Genomic DNA, 23,127 nt, shown 5'->3' with positions numbered 1-23,127 from the left:
TTCTGTGATGGTGCTCATTGGGGGTTCCAGAGCAAATAAAAGGATGAACTTCATGGTACTTGCCCAAAGAGAGGATACGCCGAGCACTGTGCTTAGCAGAGCACTAGGCAGGAGTGGGGAGGAAGGAAAGGCCTTTGGCTTATTCCCTGACATCTCAGCAGTTGTAAAGGGCTGCTGCGGGCAGCTCCTCTGACCAGGGTTTGCCCCAGGAAAATAGTAGAAGTCAACATGCCCTGGGGAAGTTCTCTCCTGTATCCGCCTGATGACGACTGCAAAGGAGGGAGGGAGGACCCCGACATTCCATTTCTCCTCGTTTTTCAGTTCTGGTTGGGACTTCATAAAGTCCAAGGATATTCCTGGAGTGGGAAAAAGAGCTGCAGGATTGGTGCGGGGAGCTGACTGATGCTGATATTACAAATCCATGATGTGACTAAAAGTCGTGTGAAAAGATCGATCATCAAGAAGTTGCAGAAGGAAAAGTCTCCAGCCCAGCTAAATATTCCCATCCCACTTTCTCTCTCTTCAGGTGACCTTGTACAAGGACTCTGACATGGAGGACTTTGGGTTCAGTGTAGCAGATGGCTTGCTGGAGAAAGGAGTGTATGTCAAAAATATTCGCCCAGCTGGGCCAGGAGATCTTGGTGGCTTAAAGCCATATGACAGGCTCTTACAGGTAAGACCTCACGTGGAATTTTAATTCCTTGCAAGTAATTTGTCACTAGGAGCTTCCTCTACATCCTCCTGCATATTTGGGGCCCTTTGCTCTTTTCCCTTTCAGCCTTTGTCATCAAGATTATGGAATCAGTAGAAGCAAACAGCTGAATAAAGAATTTTCAGCACTGGTAAATTCTAACCCAGCCCCCAAAGTTCTGTGGTTTCTTATCAGGTTTTTCAGCACTGAGCTCAGAGCCATCTTTCCCAGTCTCACGCTCATTTCTCAGACTCCACCCAACCACTGGTCACCTCCCACCATCGCACAGTAGTCCCATAAATATGACATAGTTATCCGACTCCAGGCACCCAGTCTAGTCCTTCCTACCACTCGTCTTCTACGTGACCTACAAGGCCTCAGGGATTTGGCCTCTCCTTACCTTGCCAGCATCTTGTCTTACCTCTTCATTCATTCATTCATTCATTCATTCATTCATTCATTCATTTATGAGACAGAGTCTCGCTCTGTCACTGGAGTGGAGTGGCGTGATCTCAGTTCACTGCAACCGCCACCTCCCAGGTTCAAGACATCCTCCTGCCTCAGCCTCGCAAGTAGCTGGGATTACAGGTGCCTTCCACCACACCCAGCAAGAATGCAATTTGCTAACTAATTGGAGGGTTGATGACAGACCTTTCGAAGTTGATGGAAAGTTACAATCTTTTTTCCTTTTTTTTTTTGAGACACAGAGTCTCACTCTGTCTCTCAGGCTGGAGTGCAGTGGCACGATCTCAACTCACTGCAACCTCCACCTCCTGCATTCAAGTGATTCTCCTGCCTCAGCCTCCCAAGTAGCTAGGATTACAGGTGCATGCCACCATGTATGGCTAATTTTTGTATTTTTAGTAGAGACCGTGTTTCACTAGGTTGGCCAGGCTGGTCTCGCACTCCTGACCTCAAGTGATCCACCCCCCTCGGCCTCCCAAAGTGCTGGGATTATAGATGTGAGCCACTGTGCCCAACCTCTTCATTTACTCTCTAGCTTCAGCTGGATTTGTTTCAGGAATGGTATATGCTGCCACCTCCTGGCCTTTGCACCTGCTGTGCCCTGAGCTTGTGGCACTTCTCTGCTAAACATGCACAGGTTCTTTCCCTGCTCCTTCCTTGACTTCAGGTCCCTGCTCACATGCTGCCACTTAAACCTCTCTGTTTAAAAGGGCCCTTCCTGCCTCTCCATTCTTCACAGTGCTTCATTGGTTCGCAGTACAGCCAGAGATGATGCTAGTTATTTGCTTATTCTGTGTTGCCCACTAGAATGTAACTCCATGAAGGTGGCGATTTTACTCTCCACTCTATTCTTAGTTCCAAGAACAATGCTGTCACATAAAAGTGCTCAGTACTGTGCAGCAGAATAGAAGTGCATTGGCTCTGAGCCTTATATATGCTTCCCTTTCTCTGAATGCTCTTCTAATCCCTAGGCCTTACCTACCTCACTCTGACTCAACTTTTTGGTCTCACATAGATCAGTGATTCCCATCCTTGATTGAAAAAATGGAATCACCTAGAGAATGTATCCCAATGTTCAGATCAAATGGCAGACCAATTAAACCAGTGACTCTAGGAGAGAGATACAGCATCGGTGTGTTTTTACACCTCCCCCAGTGATTCCAACGAGCAGCCAAATTGACAATCACTCGTTTAGAGGACTTCCCTTCAAAGCCCAACTTCACCAGACACCACCCAACCTCCTTTACCTCACGTCTGGACTAGGGGCCCCTCCTATACAGAATAGCAGCTTTTTCTTTTGGTAGAATTTACATTATTAAAACTGCCTGTTTGGAGGTTGCAGTGAGCTGAGATCATGCCACTGCACTCCAGCCTGGGCGCAGAGCGAGTCTCAAAAAAAAAACAAAAACAAACAAACAAATGAAAACACCTTCCTGTTTCCTTGCATATACTCCCCAGCAGATTGTAAACTTTTTGAGAACAGGGATAATACCTTATTCTCTCATTTACCGTTATATAGTGTTTGATATCTCAGTATCTCTCACAATATCTGAAACCAAAAAGCTGAACCTTGCTTACTTAATATAGTAACATTGTGGTCAGGTAGAGTTTTATTTAGGAAAGCAGATTTCTGAGCTTATGTGCAGTTTTTGGGAAGGGCATTTTGCAGGAAAATGGAGCAGCTTGAAGTCAGTCTTAGCAGTGTACTCACCTGGAAACAGTCTGTCACCAAACAGCTAACTTTCAAAGCAGGAGGCTGCCACGGATTGGTTAGCTTTCAGAGATGTGTTCACTGAAGCATGTTGTCACTGATCAATTTGATAGTTCTGGACAATTCTGGTGATGATTTTTACTATGGCAACAGAACAATTAGTCTTATCCTAGGAGTTTGGGGACACTTTGTTTTCCATAGACATGCTAATATTTGCTGAATGAATAACTATGGATAAGTTACTTACCCTCTATATGAGTGTCTTCCTAATCCATAAATTAGAGCTAGGCGTACTCTCATGGAAGCTGAGTAAAAGTAGACTACATTCAGATTATAAAGGACCTTGAATGTGATGCTAAAGCTCTTGAACTTTATGCTGAAGGCATATTAATTTCTTAAGCAGGATAATGATATAATTGGTAACATAGAAAGGCAAGACAATATTATTGTGGGTGTATCGGGGATGGGTTAGGGAAGGGAAGATCACAGGCAAGGAGACCAGGTAGGGGTAGGTAAGATAACACACCTGTTTCAGAACTAATGAGTCTTTAATATTTTCAGCACATCGTGATAGAGCAGTCTGGGAAGCATTTGGTGGTTTGGATCTGTTGGTGAGGAGAGATGATAGAGCCAGAGTTAAAGATTTAGGATACTGAAGTGTGGGGTTTAGGACAAGTTGCCCTTGGTGGCTTTATAACAAAGAAGAGAAGAGAACCCAGGATGTATTCTAACAATAACAAAATGTATGTATGTATGTATTTATTTGAGACAGAGATTCTCTCTCGTCACCTAGGCTGGAGTGCAATGGCGTGATCTTGGCTCACTGCAACCTGTGCCTTCCAGGTTCAAGCAATTCTCCTTCCTCAGCCAGCTCCCGAGTAGCTGGGATTACAGGCACCCACCACAATGCCTGGCTAATTTTGTATTTTTAGTAGAGATGGAGTTTCACCATTTTGGGCAGGCTGGTCTCAAACTCCTGACCTCAGGGGATCTGCCCGCCTCAGCCTCCCAAAGTACTGGGATTATAGGCGTGAGCCACCGTGCCTGGCCACAATAACCAAATGTAAAGGACAGGAAGAAATAAAGGCAGGAAAGGACTGAAAGCAAGCAGTTAAAATGGTAAAAGGATCAAAACAAAGTGGGGTTGTAGAATCAAGGAAGGAGAGTTTTAAGGGTGAGGAGCTGTCAGGAGTGGCAAATGCTAAACACCAAGGAGGATGCGAACTCCAGAACATTCCTGGATTTGACAAGTGGGGTCATTTGCCAGAATGACCATGTGTCAGGGGGGACCTGAAAAAACTGAGGAGAGAATGGGAGGTCAAGGAGTAGAACCGGCATGTGGGTGATTGTAAAAACTTTTGTTGGTGAAGAAGGAGAAATGGAAGATGGGTGCATGTATAAGCTGAAGAGGGAATAAGCTCATTTTTTTAAAAAAAAAATTCTTATTCTTAGTAGAGACAGGGTCTCACTATGTTGCCCAGGCTGGTCTCAAACTCCTGGCATCAAGCGATCCTCCCATCTTGGTCTCCTCAAGTGCTGCGATGACAGGTGTGAGCCACTGCACCTAGTGGAGCTCACTTGTAAGAGAGGTAGTTCAGCATCGTGATTCAGAGCACAGGCTTTGAGATCAGCCAGTTGGCCTGGGATTACATCCTATAACCCTTAACAACTACTGATCTAAAGCAAAGCTCTTAACCTCTCTGTGCCTTGCTTTTCTCATCTGTAAATTAGGGATAATATTCAGGACTTGGAGCACCCCCACTGTGGGTGGGGCCACCTGCTTGGCATGAGGATAGGTAGGATGTGTATGTCTTCCTTGCCCTTGAGAGTCTTACGATTTACTGGTAGACAATGACAAGTGAGCCAGTAGCCATGTCACAGCATAGTCAGAGCAAGGATAGACCTCATGGTGCTCATTTTAGCACCTTCATGACTTCAAACAACTTGTTGCACCTGAAATGTTCCTCTGGGTTTTGGGAATTATGGTTACAATGATAATTCAAAATGGCTCTTCTTGACCTTTCAGGTGAACCATGTCCGAACCAGAGACTTTGACTGCTGCCTTGTTGTGCCCCTCATAGCAGAATCCGGGAATAAGCTGGACCTGGTTATTAGTAGAAACCCACTGGCTTCACAGAAGTCTGTAGAACAACAGAGTCTACCAGGAGATTGGAGTGAACAGAACAGTGCTTTTTTCCAGCAGCCTAGCCACGGTGGTAATTTGGAGACACGAGAACCCACTAATACATTATAGCAACGCTTTTTATAAAGCAGGACAAAAGACAATATCTACATGGTGCTAAAAATCCCTTTAAGATTTCTGTGACATTTGAAGCACAGATAATCACGTGGCATTAACTGCAAGCACAGGGGTCTTTTAAATCTCTCTCATGGCTCATGTTCACTTCCCTTTTCAAGTTGAAGAGGTTTCTTTTTTGGTGACCACTATGGTACATGGTGGGCAATGCCCTGCCAGGCCCAATGGTAGAGAAAAATAGGCCGTCCCCCCAACTCTACAATTAACATCAGAGGAAATTTTTTACAAGTTCATCTTACTATCACTTTTTAAAAAGAGAAACATCTGTTTGAAAATATTCTCTATGATGATTTCCTTAATTCACTTTGAAATCAGTTTCTTACTATGAAGTCATTAATGTAAGAACTTGACCAACAAGGCTTTTCTTCTCATAGGCTGGCTCTACTAGGGGAACTAGTGTTTGGTAAACTGCTGGGACTGCCACAATGGGAGGGGTACAGGTATAAAATTAAGTTATCTTAAAATGTTTCAGCAATGATGCACGTAGGAGACCATAATAGGTGGTGGTAAATGTTTTGCCCAAGTATAGGAATGATTTTAACTAAGATGTATGCTATTCCCTATGCAACAAATTATCAAACAGGATATGTCTTGTGACCTGTTTTTTTTTTTAAGGACACATTTTTAATAGCTGAAAATCTCTGATAATGAATTAGAGGGTGTAGTAAACACGAGAATTAGTTATATAATCTTATTTTTAAAATTCAAGACTAAGAACTTAAGAAAGAATGAAGAGTCTATTAAAATGAGGTTCATCTTAATGATAGGCAAACCAAACTCATACTGCTTGACATGTTTTGAAAACTGGTAATATTGAGGGTGTACAGCACATGTACTTAAAAATGACACTGGGCTATCTTTTGTTCTGAGCCATGCCACTTACCGAAATTGTAAATACATTTTTCACAAATGCATTGCCAATTATTACCATCCCTCAAAGCAATAAATTGTGACAGTTGCTTTAAATGTTTGTCAGCAACTGTTTTCATTTGTTCAGATATTTTGAATAGCTACGCTAATAACTGTTATTTGGTGAATATAAAAAACTAGATCTGTATATTGATGGTAGACTCTCCATATTGAAATAATTATTTTCCAAACGTTTTCATTTTGGTCAATAATTCAAACTACCACTTAGGCAAAGCATTCGAACACTGTGTCCTTTGTTTAAGGAAATAAAAATCACCTTTCTTTTTGTGCAAAAAAAAATATTATTTCAATCACATTTCAGAACCGCCAGGGCAAGAAAGTATAAAGCAGAATCATGTTAAGAAAAAAGAAAAAAAGATCATGAGTCACTTAAATATGTATTTTTATTTGTAACAAACAAGTATTAAACTGTAAAGTATTTTTGTACAAATTTAATACTTTAATAGCATGGTATTTATCGTCTATGTATGGTTTTGGGGAATTCAAAATTGTTCAAATATTTGTATGGAAAAAATAAAACCCTCTACCAAATGGAATAAACCGTGATTTTAAAAAGCCAAATAAAGAGGACATGCATTATTGGTGTTTTGAATATATTTCAGTGTTCTAGCCTGAGTCCTACACAATTTGTTTTGTTTGTTTTGAGATGGATTTTCACTCTGTTGCCCAGGCTGGAGTGCAGTGGCACAATCTCAGCTCACTGCAACCCCTGCCTCCTGGGCTCAAGTGATTCTCCTACCTCAGCTTCCCAAGTAGCTGGGATTACAGGTGCCCACCACCACACCTGGCTAGTTTTTGTATTTTTAGTAGACATGGGGTTTCACCACATTGGCCAGGATGGTCTCAAACTCCTGACCTCAAGTGATCCACCTGCCTTGGCCTCCCAAAGTGTTGGGATTACAGGCGTGAGCCACCGCATCTGGCCACAATGTTTATTTTTGTATAATTTTCTAAAGGTGAAAGGTTTTCCTATCAACCCGAGAAGCACCACTAAAGAGTAGGAACCTGGGCATTGAAATTCAGTCCAGGTTTCATTTCAGGCTCCAGGCTCTTGTATGACATTTACTCACCATGAATCAGTGTCTCTACCTGAAACTGAAGGTCATGTCTGTACCACAGGATCATTCGGAAGATGAGGAGTGAAATATATGAGAATGGGCTAAAAACACACACAGAAATACCTCCAAAACCAATGGTACATTTACTGTAGGTGACAAGTATTGATCAAGTATCACAACATCCACCTCAGAGAAAATTACATGTATTCTATGAGATATATTTACATAAACTGTTAAAATGTACAAACTTTAATTATGCTACCTTTAAAAATTCACATTCATTTTTATACAGTTGCATTCAGTGTGCCCAGGTTACATTCTGAAAGGCAGAGTATTTTCTAGCACGAGAGTCTTATGACCCAACTGACAATCTATGATTGCAAAAATCTAAGCAACTGTTCAAATTTTTATTGCACTCGCCTCACTTCTGCATCAAGCGTGATGCTGAAGCCAATGAAATGTGTAGTTAGAAGAGGCTTTGTGAATAAATGCAAATGAGAAGCTATATTTCATGTGAAAGATATTTCAGTTGTAACCAAAACTAAAATGAATCAACAATAGAAAATAGCTGTTAAAAACAAAAAAGCTCTCATGATTTCAGGTAGCACTTTTCAAATATAGTGACCAGGCCAAAGGAAGAGCTAGGGTCAGCCAGTAAGTTCTGAGCACCCTGAGTCCTCTTAAAAAGGGCAGTGACAAACTATGAAATGAAAGGGTTTGGGGCTATGCCACCGGAAGACTGGCAGAAGAAACTGGAGATAAGTAGCCAGATGGGGCAGAAGAGACAAGGTCTGAAATATATGAGACTCAGGACTTACGAGCAGAGGTTCCAATGAGGTAGATTTCAGCTTAATATAAGGAAGTAATTTCCAACACTAGTGTTGCAAAGTGGTTTTCACCAAGCAGTAAAGACCTTTAGCATTGGAAATGTGTGTTCTACTGGTGACTGATGGGTGTTCAGCAAATAGTAAGCTGGGGTAGATGACCCTTGCAATTTTAACATGCTGGGATGAAACATTATTTGCTTCCAATTTACATTTTAAAAAGGATACTAGAAGTATCCTCTTTCACTCAAATATTTTTTTTTCATGACCGGTAATGTGCCGGCACCATAACAAGGTTTGAGGGAGGCACATCTCACACGTGTGTGTGAACACCAATGCATCAGGCTTAGGAACTACAAAAGGATCTTAATGAAATCTGAGAGAATTTTGAATCAGGTCAGTTATTTGTATTTTAGCCAATAGTACATTTATAATATAAGAACTACTGCTTTGGAATATTCAGTTACATAGTATTAGTTTCATTGTGTTTTTATGGAAAAAAGGTATTTTCAAGTTCTTCTTGACAATGTGAAGCTTTACCTGAGTCCTATACCCTGAAATATAGCCAGAGTTAAAGAAATTTTATTTCTATAAGGTTGTAGTAACGCCCCTGCCCATCGCCTGCATGTTCCAGGAACTGGCTTATTATAAAGAACCATCCTTCCCCAGGTGACTTAGATAAGACTCACAGGTGTTCATCTCCCTTCCCCCGTTTACTTATAACAAAATCAGACACAGACTGCCCTGAAAATTACCATTCTTTGCTTCTTAAATGATTAGCTGAATTGCTTGTACTCACTGATCTGGAGAAGATACTAAGCTTCCTTCCCCCAGGCTTTTGAACTTTGACCAACCCTCAATTTAGGCCAGCATACAACACCTCCTTAAGAGGCCCTCCTAAAAGTAATAGGACAAGAGTTAAAATTAATGAAATAGGCAGGGCGCGGTGGCTCAAGCCTGTAATCCCAGCACTTTGGGAGGTCGAGACAGGCGGATCACGAGGTCAGGAGATCGAGACCATCCTGGCTAACGCGGTGAAACCCCGTCTCTACTAAAAAAATACAAAAAACTACCGGGCGAGGTGGCGGGCGCCTGTAGTCCCAGCTACTCAAGAGGCTGAGCCAGGAGAATGGCGTAAACCCGGGAGGCGGAGCTTGCAGTGAGCTGAGATCCGGCCACTGCACTCCAGCCTGGGCGACAGAGCGAGATTCCATCTCAAAAAAAAAAAAAAATTAATGAAATAGAGACTAGAAAGACAGTAAAGAAAATCAATGAAACCAAAAGTTGGTCCTTTAACAAGATTAAAATTCATAAACTTTTAGTTAACCAAGAGAAAAAGAGACTCAAATGACTAAAATCAGGAGTGAAACAGAGGCTTTACTATCAGCCTTACAGAAATTTAAAAAACCATAAAGGAATACTATGATAAACTGTATGTCAGAAAATTAAAAAACATAGATTAAATGAGCAAATTTCTAGAGAAAAACTGTCAAAACTGACTCAAGAAGAAACAGAAAAGCTAAATACACCTATAACAAGTAAAGAGATTCAATCAGTAGCTTTAAAACTTCACATACCAGGCTCAGTGGCTCACGCCTGTAATCCCAGCATTTTGGGAGGCCGAAGCAGCTGGATCACCTGAGGCTGGGATTCGAGACCAGCCTGACCAACACGAAGAAACCCTGTCTCTATTAAAATTAGCTGGGCGTGGTAGTGCATGCATGTAATCCCAGCTACTTGGGATACTGAGGCAGAAGAATCGCTTGAACCTGGGAGGTGGAGGTTGTGGTGAGCCGAGATCGTGCCATTGCACTCCAGCCTGGACAACAAGAGCGAAACTCTGTCTCAAAAAACAAAAACAAAACAAAACAAAACAAAAACTTCGCACAAAGAAAAGTCCAGGGCCAGATTAATTTAAAGAAGAGTTAATACCAATTCTTCACAAACTCTTCCAAAATAGAAGACAAGGGGACACTTCACAACTCATTCTATGTGGTCACTATTACTCTGATACCAAAACCAAACAAAGTCATCACAAGAAAAATAAACTGTAGACTAATATCTGTCATGAATTTCGATGCAAAAGTCCCCAACAAAAAACCAGCAAGCCAAATCCAGCAGCACATAAAAGGATTGTACACTATGACCAAGTGAGATTTACTCCAGGGATGCGTGATTGATTTAACATCCAAAAATTACCACACTGCATCAATAAAGGACAAAACTACATGATTGTCTCAATACATAGAGAAAGGACTTGAGGAAATTCAATGTCCCTTCACAACAACAACCTAGGAATAAAGGAGAATTTCTTCATCTCAATAAAGGACTTAAAAGAAAGATCCACAGCAAACACAGTTAATGGTGGAAGATTTAATGCTTTCTCCCTAATATGATGAACAAGACAAGGATATTCATTCTTGCCACTTCTATTCAACAATATACTAGGGGCTCTAACCAGGGTATTTAGCAAAAAAATGAAATTAAAGGCCTACAGATTAAAAAGGAAGAACTAAAAGCATCTCTATTTGCAGATGATATGATCTCTTATACAGAAAATCCTAAGGAATCCACTAAAAACCTACTGTAACTAATAGTTCAGCAAGGTTGGAAGATACAAGATCAATATATAAAAATCAATTGCATTTCTATGTAGTAGCCGTAATGAACCAAAATAAATTAAAAAAATAGTTCCATTTACAACAGGAAAAAAAAATTAAATATTTTGAAATAAATTTAACAAAAAGCATTGTAAATTTAATAAAAAAATACAAAACTTATACTCTGAAAACTACAAAGAATTAAAGAAGAACCAAGCATGGTGGCTCACACCTGTAATCCCAGCACTTTGGGAGGTCGAGGTGGGCAGATTGCCTGAGTCCAGTTCAAGACCAGCCTGGGCACCATGGTGAACCCCTATCTCTGCAAAAAATACAAAAATTAGCCAAGTGCAGTGGTGCAAGCCTGTAGTCCCAGCTACAAGAGTGACTGAGGTGGGGTGGTTGAGGAGGTTGGACTGCTTGAGCCTAAGAGGTAGAGGCTGCAGTGAGCAATGATTGCACCACTGCACTCCAATCCAGCCTGTCTTTCCCAAGCAAATGGAAAGACATCTGTGTTCATGAATCACAAGACTTAATACTGTTAAAATGGCAATAGTTCCCGAATCTGTAGGTTTAACACACTCCTCAACAAAATTCCAGTTTGCTTCTTTGCAGAAACTGACAAGCAGACCCTAAAATTCCTACAGAAATGTAGGGACCCATAACAGCCAAAACAAACTTGAAAAAGAAAACAAAGTTGAAGGACTCACACTTCTTAATTTCAAAACTTTCTACAAAGCTACAGTAATAAAGACAATATGGTGCTGGCATTAGAACAGACACATGGGCCAGGCGCAGTGGCTCCCGCCTGTAATCCCAGCACTTTGGCAGGCCAAGGTAGGTGGATCATCTGAGGTCAGGAGTTTGAGACCAGCCTGGCCAACGTGGTGAAACCCCATCTCTACTAAAAATACAAACAATTAGCCTGGTGTGGTGGAAGGTGCCTGTAATCCCTGCTACTCGGGAGGCTGAGGCATGAGAATTGCTTGAAACCAGGAGGTGGAGGTTGCAATGAGCTGAGATGGCACCATTGCACTCCAGCCTGGGTGACACAGTGAGACTCCATCTCAAAAAAAAAAGAAAAGAAAAAGAAAAAAGATGCATAAATTGGGTCTGGCATGGTGGCTCACGCCTGTAATCCCAGCACTTTGGGAATCTGAGGCAAGTGGATCATGAGGTCAGGAGATCAAGACCATCCTGGCTAACACGGTGAAACCCCATCTCTACTAAAAATAAAAAAAATTAGTCGGGCATGGTGGTGTGCGCCTGTAGTCCCAGCTACTCGAGAGGCTGAGGCAGGAGAATGGCGTGGAGCTTGCAGTGAGCCGAGATCGCGCCACTGCACTCCAGCCTGGGCGACAGAGTGAGACTCCGTCTCAAAAAAAAAAAAAAAAAAAGAATAATCTCTTCAATAAATGGAGCTGAACAATTGAATTGTCACATGCAAAAGAATAAAGTGGGATCCCTACCTCACACCATATACAAAAATTAACTAAAAGTGAATCGAAGATCTAAGTGTAAGAGCCAAAACTTGTAAGTTATTAGAAGAAAAAATTGTAGTAAATCATCATGACTTTGGATAGGCAATAGTTTCTTGGATATAACACCAAAAGCACAAGCAGCAGCAACAACAAAAATAGATACACTGGTCATCATCAGAATTTAAAACTTGCACCTCAAAGGACACTTATTAGTCCGTTTTTACACTGCTATAAAGAACTACCTGAGACTGAGTAATTTATAAAGAAAAGAGGTTTAATTGACTCACAGTTCCACATGGCTGGGGAGGCCTCAGAAACCACAATCATGGCAAAAGGTAAAGAAGAAGCAAGCACCTTCTTTACAAGGTGGCAGGAGAAGAGGGGTGGGGGGCGGGGAGTGCCATACTTTAAAACCATCAGCTATCATGAGAACTCACTCACCATCACCAGAACAGCATGGGAGAAACCCCCATGATCCAATCACCTCCCACCAGGACCCTTCCTCGACACATGGGGATTACAATTTGAGATGAGATTTGGGTGGCGACAGAGAGCCAAACCATATCAGATACCATCCAGATAATTAAAATAAAATTCACAGAATGGGAGGAAATTTTTGCTAATTATGTTTCTGATAATGGACTTAAATGTTGAAAATATAAAGAATTCTTACATTTTGTGATGGTTAATATTAGGCGTCAACTAGATTGAGAGACACCTGGATGGCTGATGAAGCATTGTTCCCGGGTGTGTCTGTGACGGTGTTGCTGAGGGAGACTGACACTGGAGTCAATGGACTGGGAGAGGAAGACCCACCCTCAGTGTGGCTGGACACTATCCAGTTGGCTGCCAGTGATGCCAGAACACAGCAGGTGGATGAAGGGAGATAAGCAGCGTGCTTGCTGAGTCTGCTCCCTCTCTTCCTGTGCTGTGCAGAATGCTTGACTTCCTCTCCTCCTGCCCTTGGACACCAGACTCCAGGTTTTTCCACCTTTGGACTTTGGGACTTGCACCAATTGCTTCCCAGAGTCTCCTGGGCCTTTGGTCTCAGACTGCAGGCTGCACTGTCAGTGTCCCTGGTTTTGAGGCTTTCAGACTTGGGCTGAGCCATGCTATTAGCTTCTCTCCTTCCCCAGCTTGCAGATGGCCTATCGTGGGACTTTGCTTTATAATCGTGTGAGCCAGTTCTCTCTAATTGTGATGGTTAATACTGAGTGTCAACTTGATTGGATTGAAGGATGCAAAGTGTTGATCCTGGGTGTGTCTGTGAGGGTGCTGCCAAAGGAGATTAACATTTGAGTCAGTGGGCTGGGGAAGGCAGACCCACCCTTAATCTGGTGGGCACAATTTAACCAGCTGCCAGCAAATATAAAGCAGACAGAAAAACATGAAAAGGTGAGACTGGCCTAGCCTCCCAACCTACATCTTTCTCCTGTTCTGGATGCTTCCTGCCCTCAAATATCAAACTCCAAGTTCTTCAGTTTTGAGACTCCAACTGGCTCTCCTTGCTCCTCAGGCTTGCAGACAACCTATTGTGGGACCTTGTGATCATGTAAGTTAATACTTAATAAACCCCCCTGCCTCCACACACACATATATATATATCCTATTAGTTGTGGCCCTCTAGGGTACCCTACCTAATACACTAATAAAGTCCCTTTTATATCCACATATATCCTATTGGTTCCATAACTCTGGAGAACCCTCACTAATACAATTTCAGTGATAAAAAGAAAAAATATCCAATTTAAAAGTGTGCAAAAGATCTGAATATACGTTTCTCTAGGGGACATACAAATGGTCAATACTCACATGAAAGCTGTTCAACATCATTAGCCATAAGAAAAATGCAAATCAAAACCACAATGAAATACTACTTCATATCCACTAGGATGGCTATAATCAAGAAGTCAGATGATAATAAACATTGGAGAGAATAGGGAGAAACTGGAACTCTCATACACTGCTGGTGAGAAGATAATTTGGTGCAGCTGGTTTGGAAAAAGTCTGGCAGCACCTCAAAATGTTAAACATAGAATTAACATATGACCCATCAATTCTACTCCCAGTTATATACCCAAAAGTGAAAGCAGATGTCCACATAAAAATTTACATACAGATGTTCATAGCAGCATTTCATAATAGCCAAAAAGTAGGAAATAACCCAAATAAATGTCCATCAACCGATGAATGTACAAATTCAATGTCCTTTATCCATATACTGGGATATTATTTGGCAATAAAAGAGACGAAGCACTGACATATTACTGGTACAACACGGATGGAGTCTGAAAACATCATGCTAGTCAAATAAGTCAGGAACAAAGAACCACATGTCCGCAATAGGCAAGTCTATTGGGACTAAGAAAACCAGGTTACCTAGGGATGGGGGAAGTCAGGGGAATTATTGCTAAGGAGTGTGAGGTTTCTTTTTTTTTTTTTTTTTTTTTTTTTTTTGAGACAGAGTTTTGCTCTTATTGTCCAGGCTGGAGTGCAAAGGCATGATCTCAGCTCACTGCAACCTCCGTCTCCTGGGTTCAAGCGATTCTCCCGCCTCAGCCTCCCAAGTAGCTGGGATTACAGGCATGTGCCACCATGCCTGGCTAATTTTGTATTTTTAGTAGAGACAGAGTTTCTCCATGTTGGTCAGGTCAGTCTCAAACTCCTGACCTCAGGTGATCTGCTCGCCTTGGCCTCCCAAAGTGCTGGGATTACAGGCATGAACCACCACGCCCAGCCAGAGTGTGAGGTTCTTTGTGGGGTATGAAAATGTTCCAGGTTGGGCACGCTGGCTCACACTTGTAATCCTAACACTTTGGGAGGCCAAGGTGGGAGGATCATTTGAGCTCAGGAGTTCGAGACCAACCTGGGAAACATAGTGAGACCTCGTCTCTATTATTTAAAAAAAAAAAAAAAGTTCTAAAATTGATTACAATGGTAATTGTCCAATTTGATGAATATACTAAAAGTCATTGAATTGTATACTTAAACTGGGGAAATGTATATGAATTATATCTCAATAAAACTATTAACCATTTATGCCTGAGGTTGCAACTTTCTGAATTTTTGCGATCGGACATTGGCGATGACCTTGAGCAGTGGGATATAAATAGCTCTCACATGTTTAGTGTCCCAATAATGGACACTACGCATAAATGGGTTAACAGATACATTTTTCCTCTTGACTTTTTCTTTTACCATTTAACATAGGTAAAAATTTAAAAATCAAATCATTCTGAGAGAGAAAAAAATTCCTAAGTGGAACATATTCAAAATAATGTGCTCCCAACTCAGAAAGCATTTCCAAGGAAAAGTCCCAGGTAGGCTGGGCCCCAGGCGGCAGTGATGGAGTGAGCAGCAGTCTTGTAAAATGACCACAATCCAACATCCTAAGAGGCATGTCAATAATATCTACAGATGCAGTTACAGCTTTTCTTTGCCACTGCTTCAACCCATTGGCAAAGATAACACATGACGATCATCAAAGTTACGAAGGCATTATCCTAAAAATACGACATGTTTTAATGCACATAATTTTTTTTTTTTTTTTTTTTGAGATGAAGTCTCGCTCTGTCATCCAGGCTGGAGTGCAGTGGTGCGATCTCAGCTCACTACAACCTCCGCCTCCCAGGTTCAAGCGATTATCCTGCCTCAACCTCCCGAGTAGCTGGGACTACAGGCGTGTGCTACCATACCCAGATAATTTTTGCATTTTTAGTAGTGATGGGGTTTCACCATGTTGGTCAGGCTGGTCTCAAACTCTTGGCCGCTGGTGATCTGCCTGCCTCAGCCTCCCAAAGTGCTGGGATTACAGGCGTGAGCCACTGCACCCGGCTTGATGTACACAATTGTATAAAAATATATATGTATATAAAATATCTAATCTCTTCACTTATGTCCAGTGCTACCAGTTCTCACAATGACATATGTTGAAATCATTAATATTTTCTTTGATTAAATGGATTTAAAACATTTGCTAACACACAAATACCTTAAAACTCCAGTTATGGGCAACTTTTTTTATCTTGGTACTTTGATGTTACGATGTTCATTTTGTCTCCAAAAGAAAAAATAGTTACTCTGAGCAATTTGAAATAAAACTAAGTTTCTTGATTATCTGTGGGCTTGAAAAGTTGCCTGGGAATTAAATTATTCAGTCTCAAATTCTGAAGTCTGGAAGACACTTGTGGAGATTCTCCCACCTGTTAGAACAATTAAAAGAACAAAGTTAACTTTGTAAAAATGTAGTTAGACTACCCTATGTACTTGTATTCCCTCTGCTTCAGAAAAAGAAATAATGCACCTTCCCCAACCCTTGAAAGGCTTGAGCAACCAAAGCAATTGGCTATCAGCTCCTTGTAGGATCACATCTGCTTTGCTCACTGTGGTATCTCCAGGACCCAGCTCTGGGGCTGGCATTTAGAAGTAACTATGTACTGAATTAGTACATGTGTCTAACTTCTAAAGGTGTAGACAGGGCTCACTACATAATTTGGCAGCCCAGTCCAAAATTAAAATGATGGCCCCTTGTTCAAAATTAAGAATTTCAAGATGGTGATTACAGAACATTTTAAATTTTTTTAAGTGTGGGGCCTGAGTCCTGGAGGACTGCCCATGTTGCCTGCCCATGAAGTCAGTTCTGGATATGTAAGATAAAACATTGCAATGCTACAGTCATATTCTTTGTGCTACTGATGATTCCAAAGTGGGCCAGTATCGTCATGAAGTTTCACCACCATAAAGAAATGAAAAGAGTAAGCACAATTCAATTTTAGGAAAAGGGTCTTTCTTTGGAATTGCCTCTCTTTTCTGCTCATGTCAAAAGCCTTATTTCAGGACTTCTGTAAGAGAAGACAAGTTTAATTTCAGAAAAAAGATGTTTTCCTGAGATGGAAATTCCATCAAAGAGTTGATCTGGGATACAGAATGGAACTTAGCAGGGATTCTACTGTCCAAGAGGGGAAAAAGAAGAAACTTCCCCCTCCACCCTCAACTATGTCCATTTGAATCACTTTTCCCAAAAGATCTGACCCTCTTTTCCCAATCTGGTTAATGGTGCTGGATCTACCTGTATGCCTGAGCCAGAAGCCTTGGAGTTATCCTTAGACCCAACCCCACCTGAATCCAACTGATCATTACGTCCCATCAGCTATATCCTTAGCATCTCTTCTCCATCCCCATTGCTACGTCCTAATGTTAGAGTCTCCTCATTTTACTCAGGTTACTGAAATAATCTTTCGGCTGGGAACTCATTCCCTACTCTCTCCCTAACCATCATCATCCACTAAACCTCAGTCAACATCACCTTCATAAATTTCAATTCACAGAGCACTTAAAATGCTTCTACTGTTCTCCATTGCAATCAGAAGAATGTACGACCTCTTCAGAAGACCCTGTGTCCATCCTCCCTGCCAGTTCCTGTGTCTGCGGCCCATCCTCTCACCGTGCCCTGTGCTCCAGCCACACTGTTTTACACCTGTAGTCTCCTAATGTGCCAGGACTTCACATGCTGTGCCCTGTGTCAGACTGACTCTTAGAGAACCTTTTCCCTGTGCCATATCCATTTGGGGACAAAGGATATAAGTATTTCCCATTTACAGCTCAGCCCGGTTCTGGCAGGTTACATCAGCACTTTTTCCACTGGGTTCCCCCTTCTTACCTTTATTAAGGCCTTGGAAGCTTAAAGACTCACCTGAACAAGTCTACTGCCAGCACTTAAAGCAATTCTTATGCTTCTATTGGAACTACATTTGGAAATTACTTATAATCTCACCTTTTTTTAAAAAAAAACACAAAATCCATTACCCAAATTGGATCCTCTAACTCATAAAACCAGAAAACAAATGCCTTTGGATTATTTCCTAAACTCAGAATAGGTCTCAGTAGAAGTTTGCTCCCCTTATAAACATTCAAAAGGATCTTTTACTGCCTCAAAAGTGATTCCAAAAGGAATTGTCAAAGTAAAGGGGGGCACTACAAGAATAAAAGTATGACTTTCAGTATAACCTGAAAGAACAATATTCTGAAGGTCTGATTTTTTTTTTTAAAGTTTCATTGCCATATATTCATGACTCATATTTTGATCACTAAGTATTTCCGAGGTATTACCATGTGATCAGCAATTGTACCAAATGTTCTAGCAGATCAAAAATGATATACTGTCCTCAAGAAGCTTCATTTACAGAGTCAAGGTTATTGCAAGTGCAGTACAGAAGGGGGGGTGTGTGCCCTCCTACGGGAATTCAGAGAAAGAGAAGCCTTCAGGAACAACACAGAAACTGAGCTGGATGACAACAATGAGAGAGAGAGGATGGTGTGAGGTGATCATCTTCGAACTACTTTATCTTTCTTCTGCTATATATACCCAACGTACTACACCCACTCCTTCTGGTTGCCATGGAAGAAGGGTCCTCTGTCCCTAATCCTGTCTCAGGGCAACCCCTCTACTTATTCTCTTGATTTTTCCCATCTTACCCACATCAGGACTCCAATTCTGCAATTATCCTCTCTCTCTGAATCATGAATTTCTGGTTCTCCATTGGACCATTCTCGCAGCACACTAAGATGCCTTAATGTACTCATCCAAAGTAAACAAACCAATAAGGTTTTCCTTGACCACAAGTCCTCTATTCAGATACAACCACCTTTGCTTTTTTCAGCAGCCCTCTTCAAAACCTGTCTCCACTGCTTCCTCCACCCTTTCGGCTCCCATTCTCTCATCAGCCCCCTCAGTCCAGGCTTTTTTTCCCTCCCCACAACCCTGGTTTTCCTTCTATCTCACTTCCACTCCTTTTTAGTTCCTCCTCCTCTGCTAGATCTCTAAAAGCTGGGAATACCCCAGAATTCTGTCGTCAGGCCCCCTCCTCTATCTGTAGTCTCTTCTGAAATTAACCCACCTAGTCCTTTCAATATCACTACATGCCAATGATTCCCAAGTGGACCTTTCCTACCCTACTCCCTGCTGAGGCTCTAAACTCCTCTACCAACCACTGACTTACTCAACAAGTCCATGTACATTTCCGATTAGTACCTTAAACAACAGCACGCCACAAGAGAACGCTTCATTTCCCCAAATGAGTTCTCCTCACATCTTTCTCATCTCAGGAAATGGCACTGCTATTCCCCAAATTGCTTTAGCCAAAAATCCAGGAATCATCCTGGATTACTTTCTCTTTTACCCCATCAAATCTAATCAGAAAGTCATACAGACTCCATCTCCAAAATGCATCCAGACTCCAACCACAAATTACCAGCCCCGCTCTTTCATTAGGCTCTCCCCACGATGCTCTCCTACTGGTCTCCTCACTCCCCCTTCACTTTCCACAGTTCCCTCTCCACAGAAGCCAGAGGGATTGTTTATTTTTTATGTATGTATGTATGTATTTTTGAGACAGGGTCTCATTCTGTCATCCAGGCTGGAATGCAGTGGCACCATCACAGCTCACCACAGCCTCAACCTCCTGGGGTCAGGTGATCCTCCCACCTCAGTCTCCTAGGCAGCTAAGACAACAGGCACCCAGCACCACCCCCAGCTAATTTTTGTTTGCATTTTTGGTTGAGATGGGTTTCGCCATGTTGCCCAGGCTGGTCTTAAACTTCTGGGCTCAAATGATCTGCCCACCTCAGCCTCCCAAAGTGCTAAGATTACAGGTGTGAGCCACCATGCCCAGCTTTTTTTTTTTTTTTTTTTTTGAGACAGGGTCTTGGTCTGTCACCCAGGCTGCTGGAATGGGATGTCACAATCACAGTTCACCACAGCCTGGAACTCCTGGGATGAAGCAATCCTCCTACCTTAGCTTCCTGGGTAGCTGGGACTACAGATATGCACTACCACGTTCAGCTAATTTTTTACTATTTTTGTAGAGATGGAGTCTCGTTATGTTGCCCAGGCTGGTCTCAAACTCCTGGGCTCAAGCGATCCTCCTGCCTGGCTCCTGAAACTGTTTGAATTACAAGTGTGAGCCACCACACCCAGCAGGGATTGCGGTTTTGTTTTTGAGACAGGCTTTTGCTCTGTCACCCAGGCTGGAGTACCACGATGCAATCACAGCTCAATGCAGCCTCAACCTCTCAGTCTCAAGTGATCCTCCTGCCTCAGCCTCCTGAGTAGCTGGGACTGTAGGTGCATGCCACCATGCCCAGTTAATTTTTGTATTTTTAGTAGAGATGGGGGTTCATCATATTACCCAGGCTGGTCTCAAACTCCTGGGCTCAGGCAATTCTCTCACCTCCGCCTGCCAAAGTGCTGGGATTATAGGTATGAGCCACCATGCTGGGACTATGTTTAAGCAGGTATCAGATGATATCACACCAATGCTTCCAGCCATCCAATGAATTCCCACTGCAAGCAGAATAAAATCCCAACTCATTCCCGTGGCCCTGCCCACTCTCCAACACTAGCACCTGCACCCTCTTCTTCACTCACTAGCCACCTTAGCCTGCCTTCCTCTTTGTCTTTTGTTTTGTTTTGTTTTGTTTTTGAGACGGAGTTTTGCTCTTGTTGTCCAGGCTGGAGTGCAGTGGTGTGATCTCGGCTCACTGCAACCTCTGCCTCCCGGGTTCAAATGACTCTCCTCCCTCAGCCTCTCGAGTAGCTGGGATTACAGGTGCCAGCTACCATGTCTGGCTAATTTTTTGTATTTTTAGTGGAGAAAAGGTTTCCCCATGTTGGCCAGGCTGGTCTCGAACTCCTGATCTCAGGTGATCCACCCTCCTCGGCCTCCCAAAGTGCTGGGATTACAGGTGTGAGCCACTGCACTAGGCCAACCAGCCTTCCTCTTTGAATAAAATCATTCCCTTTCCAGGCTTTGCATTATTTACATCCTCAGAGGCCCCCATGCTGGCTCCTTGGTAACATTCAGTGCTCAGCTCACATGTCACCTTTTTAGGGAGGCATGACCTGGTCAAAATAGCACCTCCTGCCCACCACACCCCCTGCCATTCCCTATGTCCTTGCCTTGGTTTTCATTTTCATAGACTCTTAATCTGAAATGTGACTTTCTCTTGTATTTCTTGCCTATGCTGGAATGTAATATCCACGAAGCCAGTATTGGTGTGCTTTCCTCCCTTAATGTTTAGATCAGTGACTGGCAGGTTTTTATTTTTATTTTTTCAATTTTTTCCTAAATGTATTTTTCCAAATGCTAAATGAGAGGAGACAGAAAAAGGCATTCAAGATGAGGGACACCGCAAGAGTCAAAAGGAGGATGAAAAAGTTTGATTCATTTTAGTGAGCTGAAGACACTAGCTTGACAAAAGCAGAAAAAGCATAGTGGGAAATGAAACGATGTGGAGATACCTGGAATCAAACTGAGAAACGTCTCAAATTCCAAAGCTAAATAGTCTATAATTTATGTTGTAGGCACCTGGGAGACACTGAAGCTTTTGAACAAAGAAGTGAATCTTAATGGACACCTGAAGCCTTGAACACTACCAGACCCAAATGTATTGGTTTTTCCTATACATACATACCTATAAAAAAGGTTAATGTATAAATCAGGAACAGTAAAAGATTAGCAACAATAACATAAAAAATAAAGCAATTCAGTAAAATAAGGATCACTTGACACAGGCACTACAATACTGAGACTTACTCCGATAACTAAGATGGTGGCAAGTGACTAACGGGCGGGGAGTGTCCACAGTGTGGACACACTGGACAAAGGGAGAATTCACATAATGAGATGGTGTGAGATTTCATCACACTGCCCAGAATGGCATACAACTTAAAACTGACGAATTGTTTATTTCTGGAATTTTCCATTTAATATTTTTGGACCACGGTTGACCATAGGTAACTGAAACCATGGAAAGCAAAATCATGGAAAAAGGGGAATGCTACATTATGAGAATGGGAACAAGAAAGGGGAGGGCAGCCAGGTCACCAACCATCCAAGAAGATGGTAGAGAGTGAAAGGAAGGCGAGTCCATGGTGATTCTAAGATTTTAAGCCATGTAACTAGGAAGATGGTGATTGAAACAGAGAAACTGGAAGAGAGAGTAAGATTCTGGGCTGTGGTTCCAGAAAGTCAATCTCTGGGAACAAAGACACAGATTAGGCAGCTGGTTCATTAACCCCTCTTCAGTGCCAGAGCACTCAGCAAATCACCACATTACCGACATAGCCGGCTGTCTCCACCATGACATCAGTGTGAGAGTGCAAACTGTCACTTATCTCTAATTCCTGGTGCCTGAAATGTTACTATAGTCAAAACTTTGTTGGCCAAATCACTGGTGCTAAGGAGAGGGCTGAAACTGTGAGAATGAGGCAGTTCTCAAAGGAAAAAAAAACTGAGCTTTGGGGAGCTGTCTTCAGTTAGAGGCTGTGAAGCAGAAAAGGAGTGAGGAAACGAAGTGGAGATCAGACAGTGAGGTAAAGGAAATTTGACAGAAATGAGAAAAACAAGTGTTTTTAAGTCCAACAGCACAATGCAACACTAATAAAAGCACAGTCATTTATAAGCACACTGAAGTCAGCAATATTTAAATAAAACTTGGGAACATGCAAACATCACTCCTACCATAAGAATTTTGCTTGGACTTTCATCATCATTCACACCACAGGTTCTTTTGGATGCTCGCGATTTTGGTAAATCATCATCTGTATCCACTCCATCAGGTGAAGATAATTGCCATCTTTCAGCAAAGGTGAGTGTCCTCTCATCAGGCGAAGAGGCCTCGCTCCAGGTGACATCATTTGTCATGGCGTGGTCTGTGACTACAGGGAGTGGAGATGCTGACGGTGTGCTGGGTCCTCCACTGTCTCCAGAGCTCTTCCGTGGGGTCTGAAAATCTGCTGGAGGTGCACCGCTAGAGGACAGCTTACTTTGCAAGAAATGTTTCAAACGAGTTTTTCTAGGAAAACTGTTTTTCATAATGGCATTCCGGAGCTGAGACTCCTCTGCAATCACGTACACTCGGCAGCGGCCCCTGGTCACGGCGGTGTAGACATGCTGCCAGTGCTGGCGGCCCGCCTTCCCCACCACATAGACAACCGTTTGCTCCTCGGACCCCTGGGAGGAAAAATATGGTGTGAAGACTAAATGCTATA

General features: G+C 42.3%; 4 protein-coding genes and 1 non-coding gene across 24 annotated transcripts in view; 3 read left to right on the top strand and 2 right to left on the bottom strand.

Annotated features, from left to right (window-relative positions):
* The window catches only part of GRIP1 (glutamate receptor interacting protein 1), a 710,404-nt gene extending 703,711 nt beyond the window's left edge, over positions 1-6,693 (top strand). For all 19 annotated transcript variants that reach the window (XM_050748317.1, XM_050748313.1, XM_050748306.1 and 16 more), the window contains 2 exons: positions 527-673; positions 4,894-6,693. In XM_050748317.1, coding sequence (XP_050604274.1) covers positions 527-673; positions 4,894-5,121 — 375 coding nt within the window. In that variant the 3' untranslated portion in view covers positions 5,122-6,693. The remainder of the gene's footprint in view (positions 1-526; positions 674-4,893) is intronic.
* LLPH (LLP homolog, long-term synaptic facilitation factor) overlaps positions 1-23,127 on the top strand; it is a 648,032-nt gene that overhangs the window by 424,757 nt on the left and 200,148 nt on the right. The gene's annotated exons all lie outside the window — the stretch shown is intronic.
* The window catches only part of TMBIM4 (transmembrane BAX inhibitor motif containing 4), a 529,849-nt gene that overhangs the window by 319,276 nt on the left and 187,446 nt on the right, over positions 1-23,127 (top strand). The gene's annotated exons all lie outside the window — the stretch shown is intronic.
* Positions 6,480-23,127, bottom strand: part of HELB (DNA helicase B) — a 45,656-nt gene continuing 29,008 nt past the window's right edge. Inside the window, exons 12-14 of one of the 2 annotated variants that reach the window (XR_007717685.1) lie at positions 22,598-23,089; positions 13,501-16,279; positions 6,480-13,352 (exon numbers count right to left, since the gene is read on the bottom strand). Coding sequence is in view for 1 of the 2 variants with exons in the window: in XM_050748318.1 (XP_050604275.1) it covers positions 16,178-16,279; positions 22,598-23,089 (594 nt within the window). In the remaining variant the exon portion in view is untranslated. Of the gene's footprint in view, positions 16,280-22,597; positions 23,090-23,127 lie in introns of both variants that reach the window. The other variant, XM_050748318.1, reaches the window with a different exon arrangement.
* Positions 8,257-8,361, bottom strand: LOC126931921 (small nucleolar RNA U13). The gene has a single exon (XR_007718028.1). It is a non-coding gene; the product is annotated as a small nucleolar RNA U13 (small nucleolar RNA).

The sequence above is a fragment of the Macaca thibetana genome, chromosome 11, assembly GCF_024542745.1.
Source record: "Macaca thibetana thibetana isolate TM-01 chromosome 11, ASM2454274v1, whole genome shotgun sequence".
NCBI classification, from domain to species: Eukaryota; Metazoa; Chordata; class Mammalia; order Primates; family Cercopithecidae; genus Macaca; species Macaca thibetana.
This window is presented reverse-complemented; position numbering and strand designations above follow the sequence as displayed.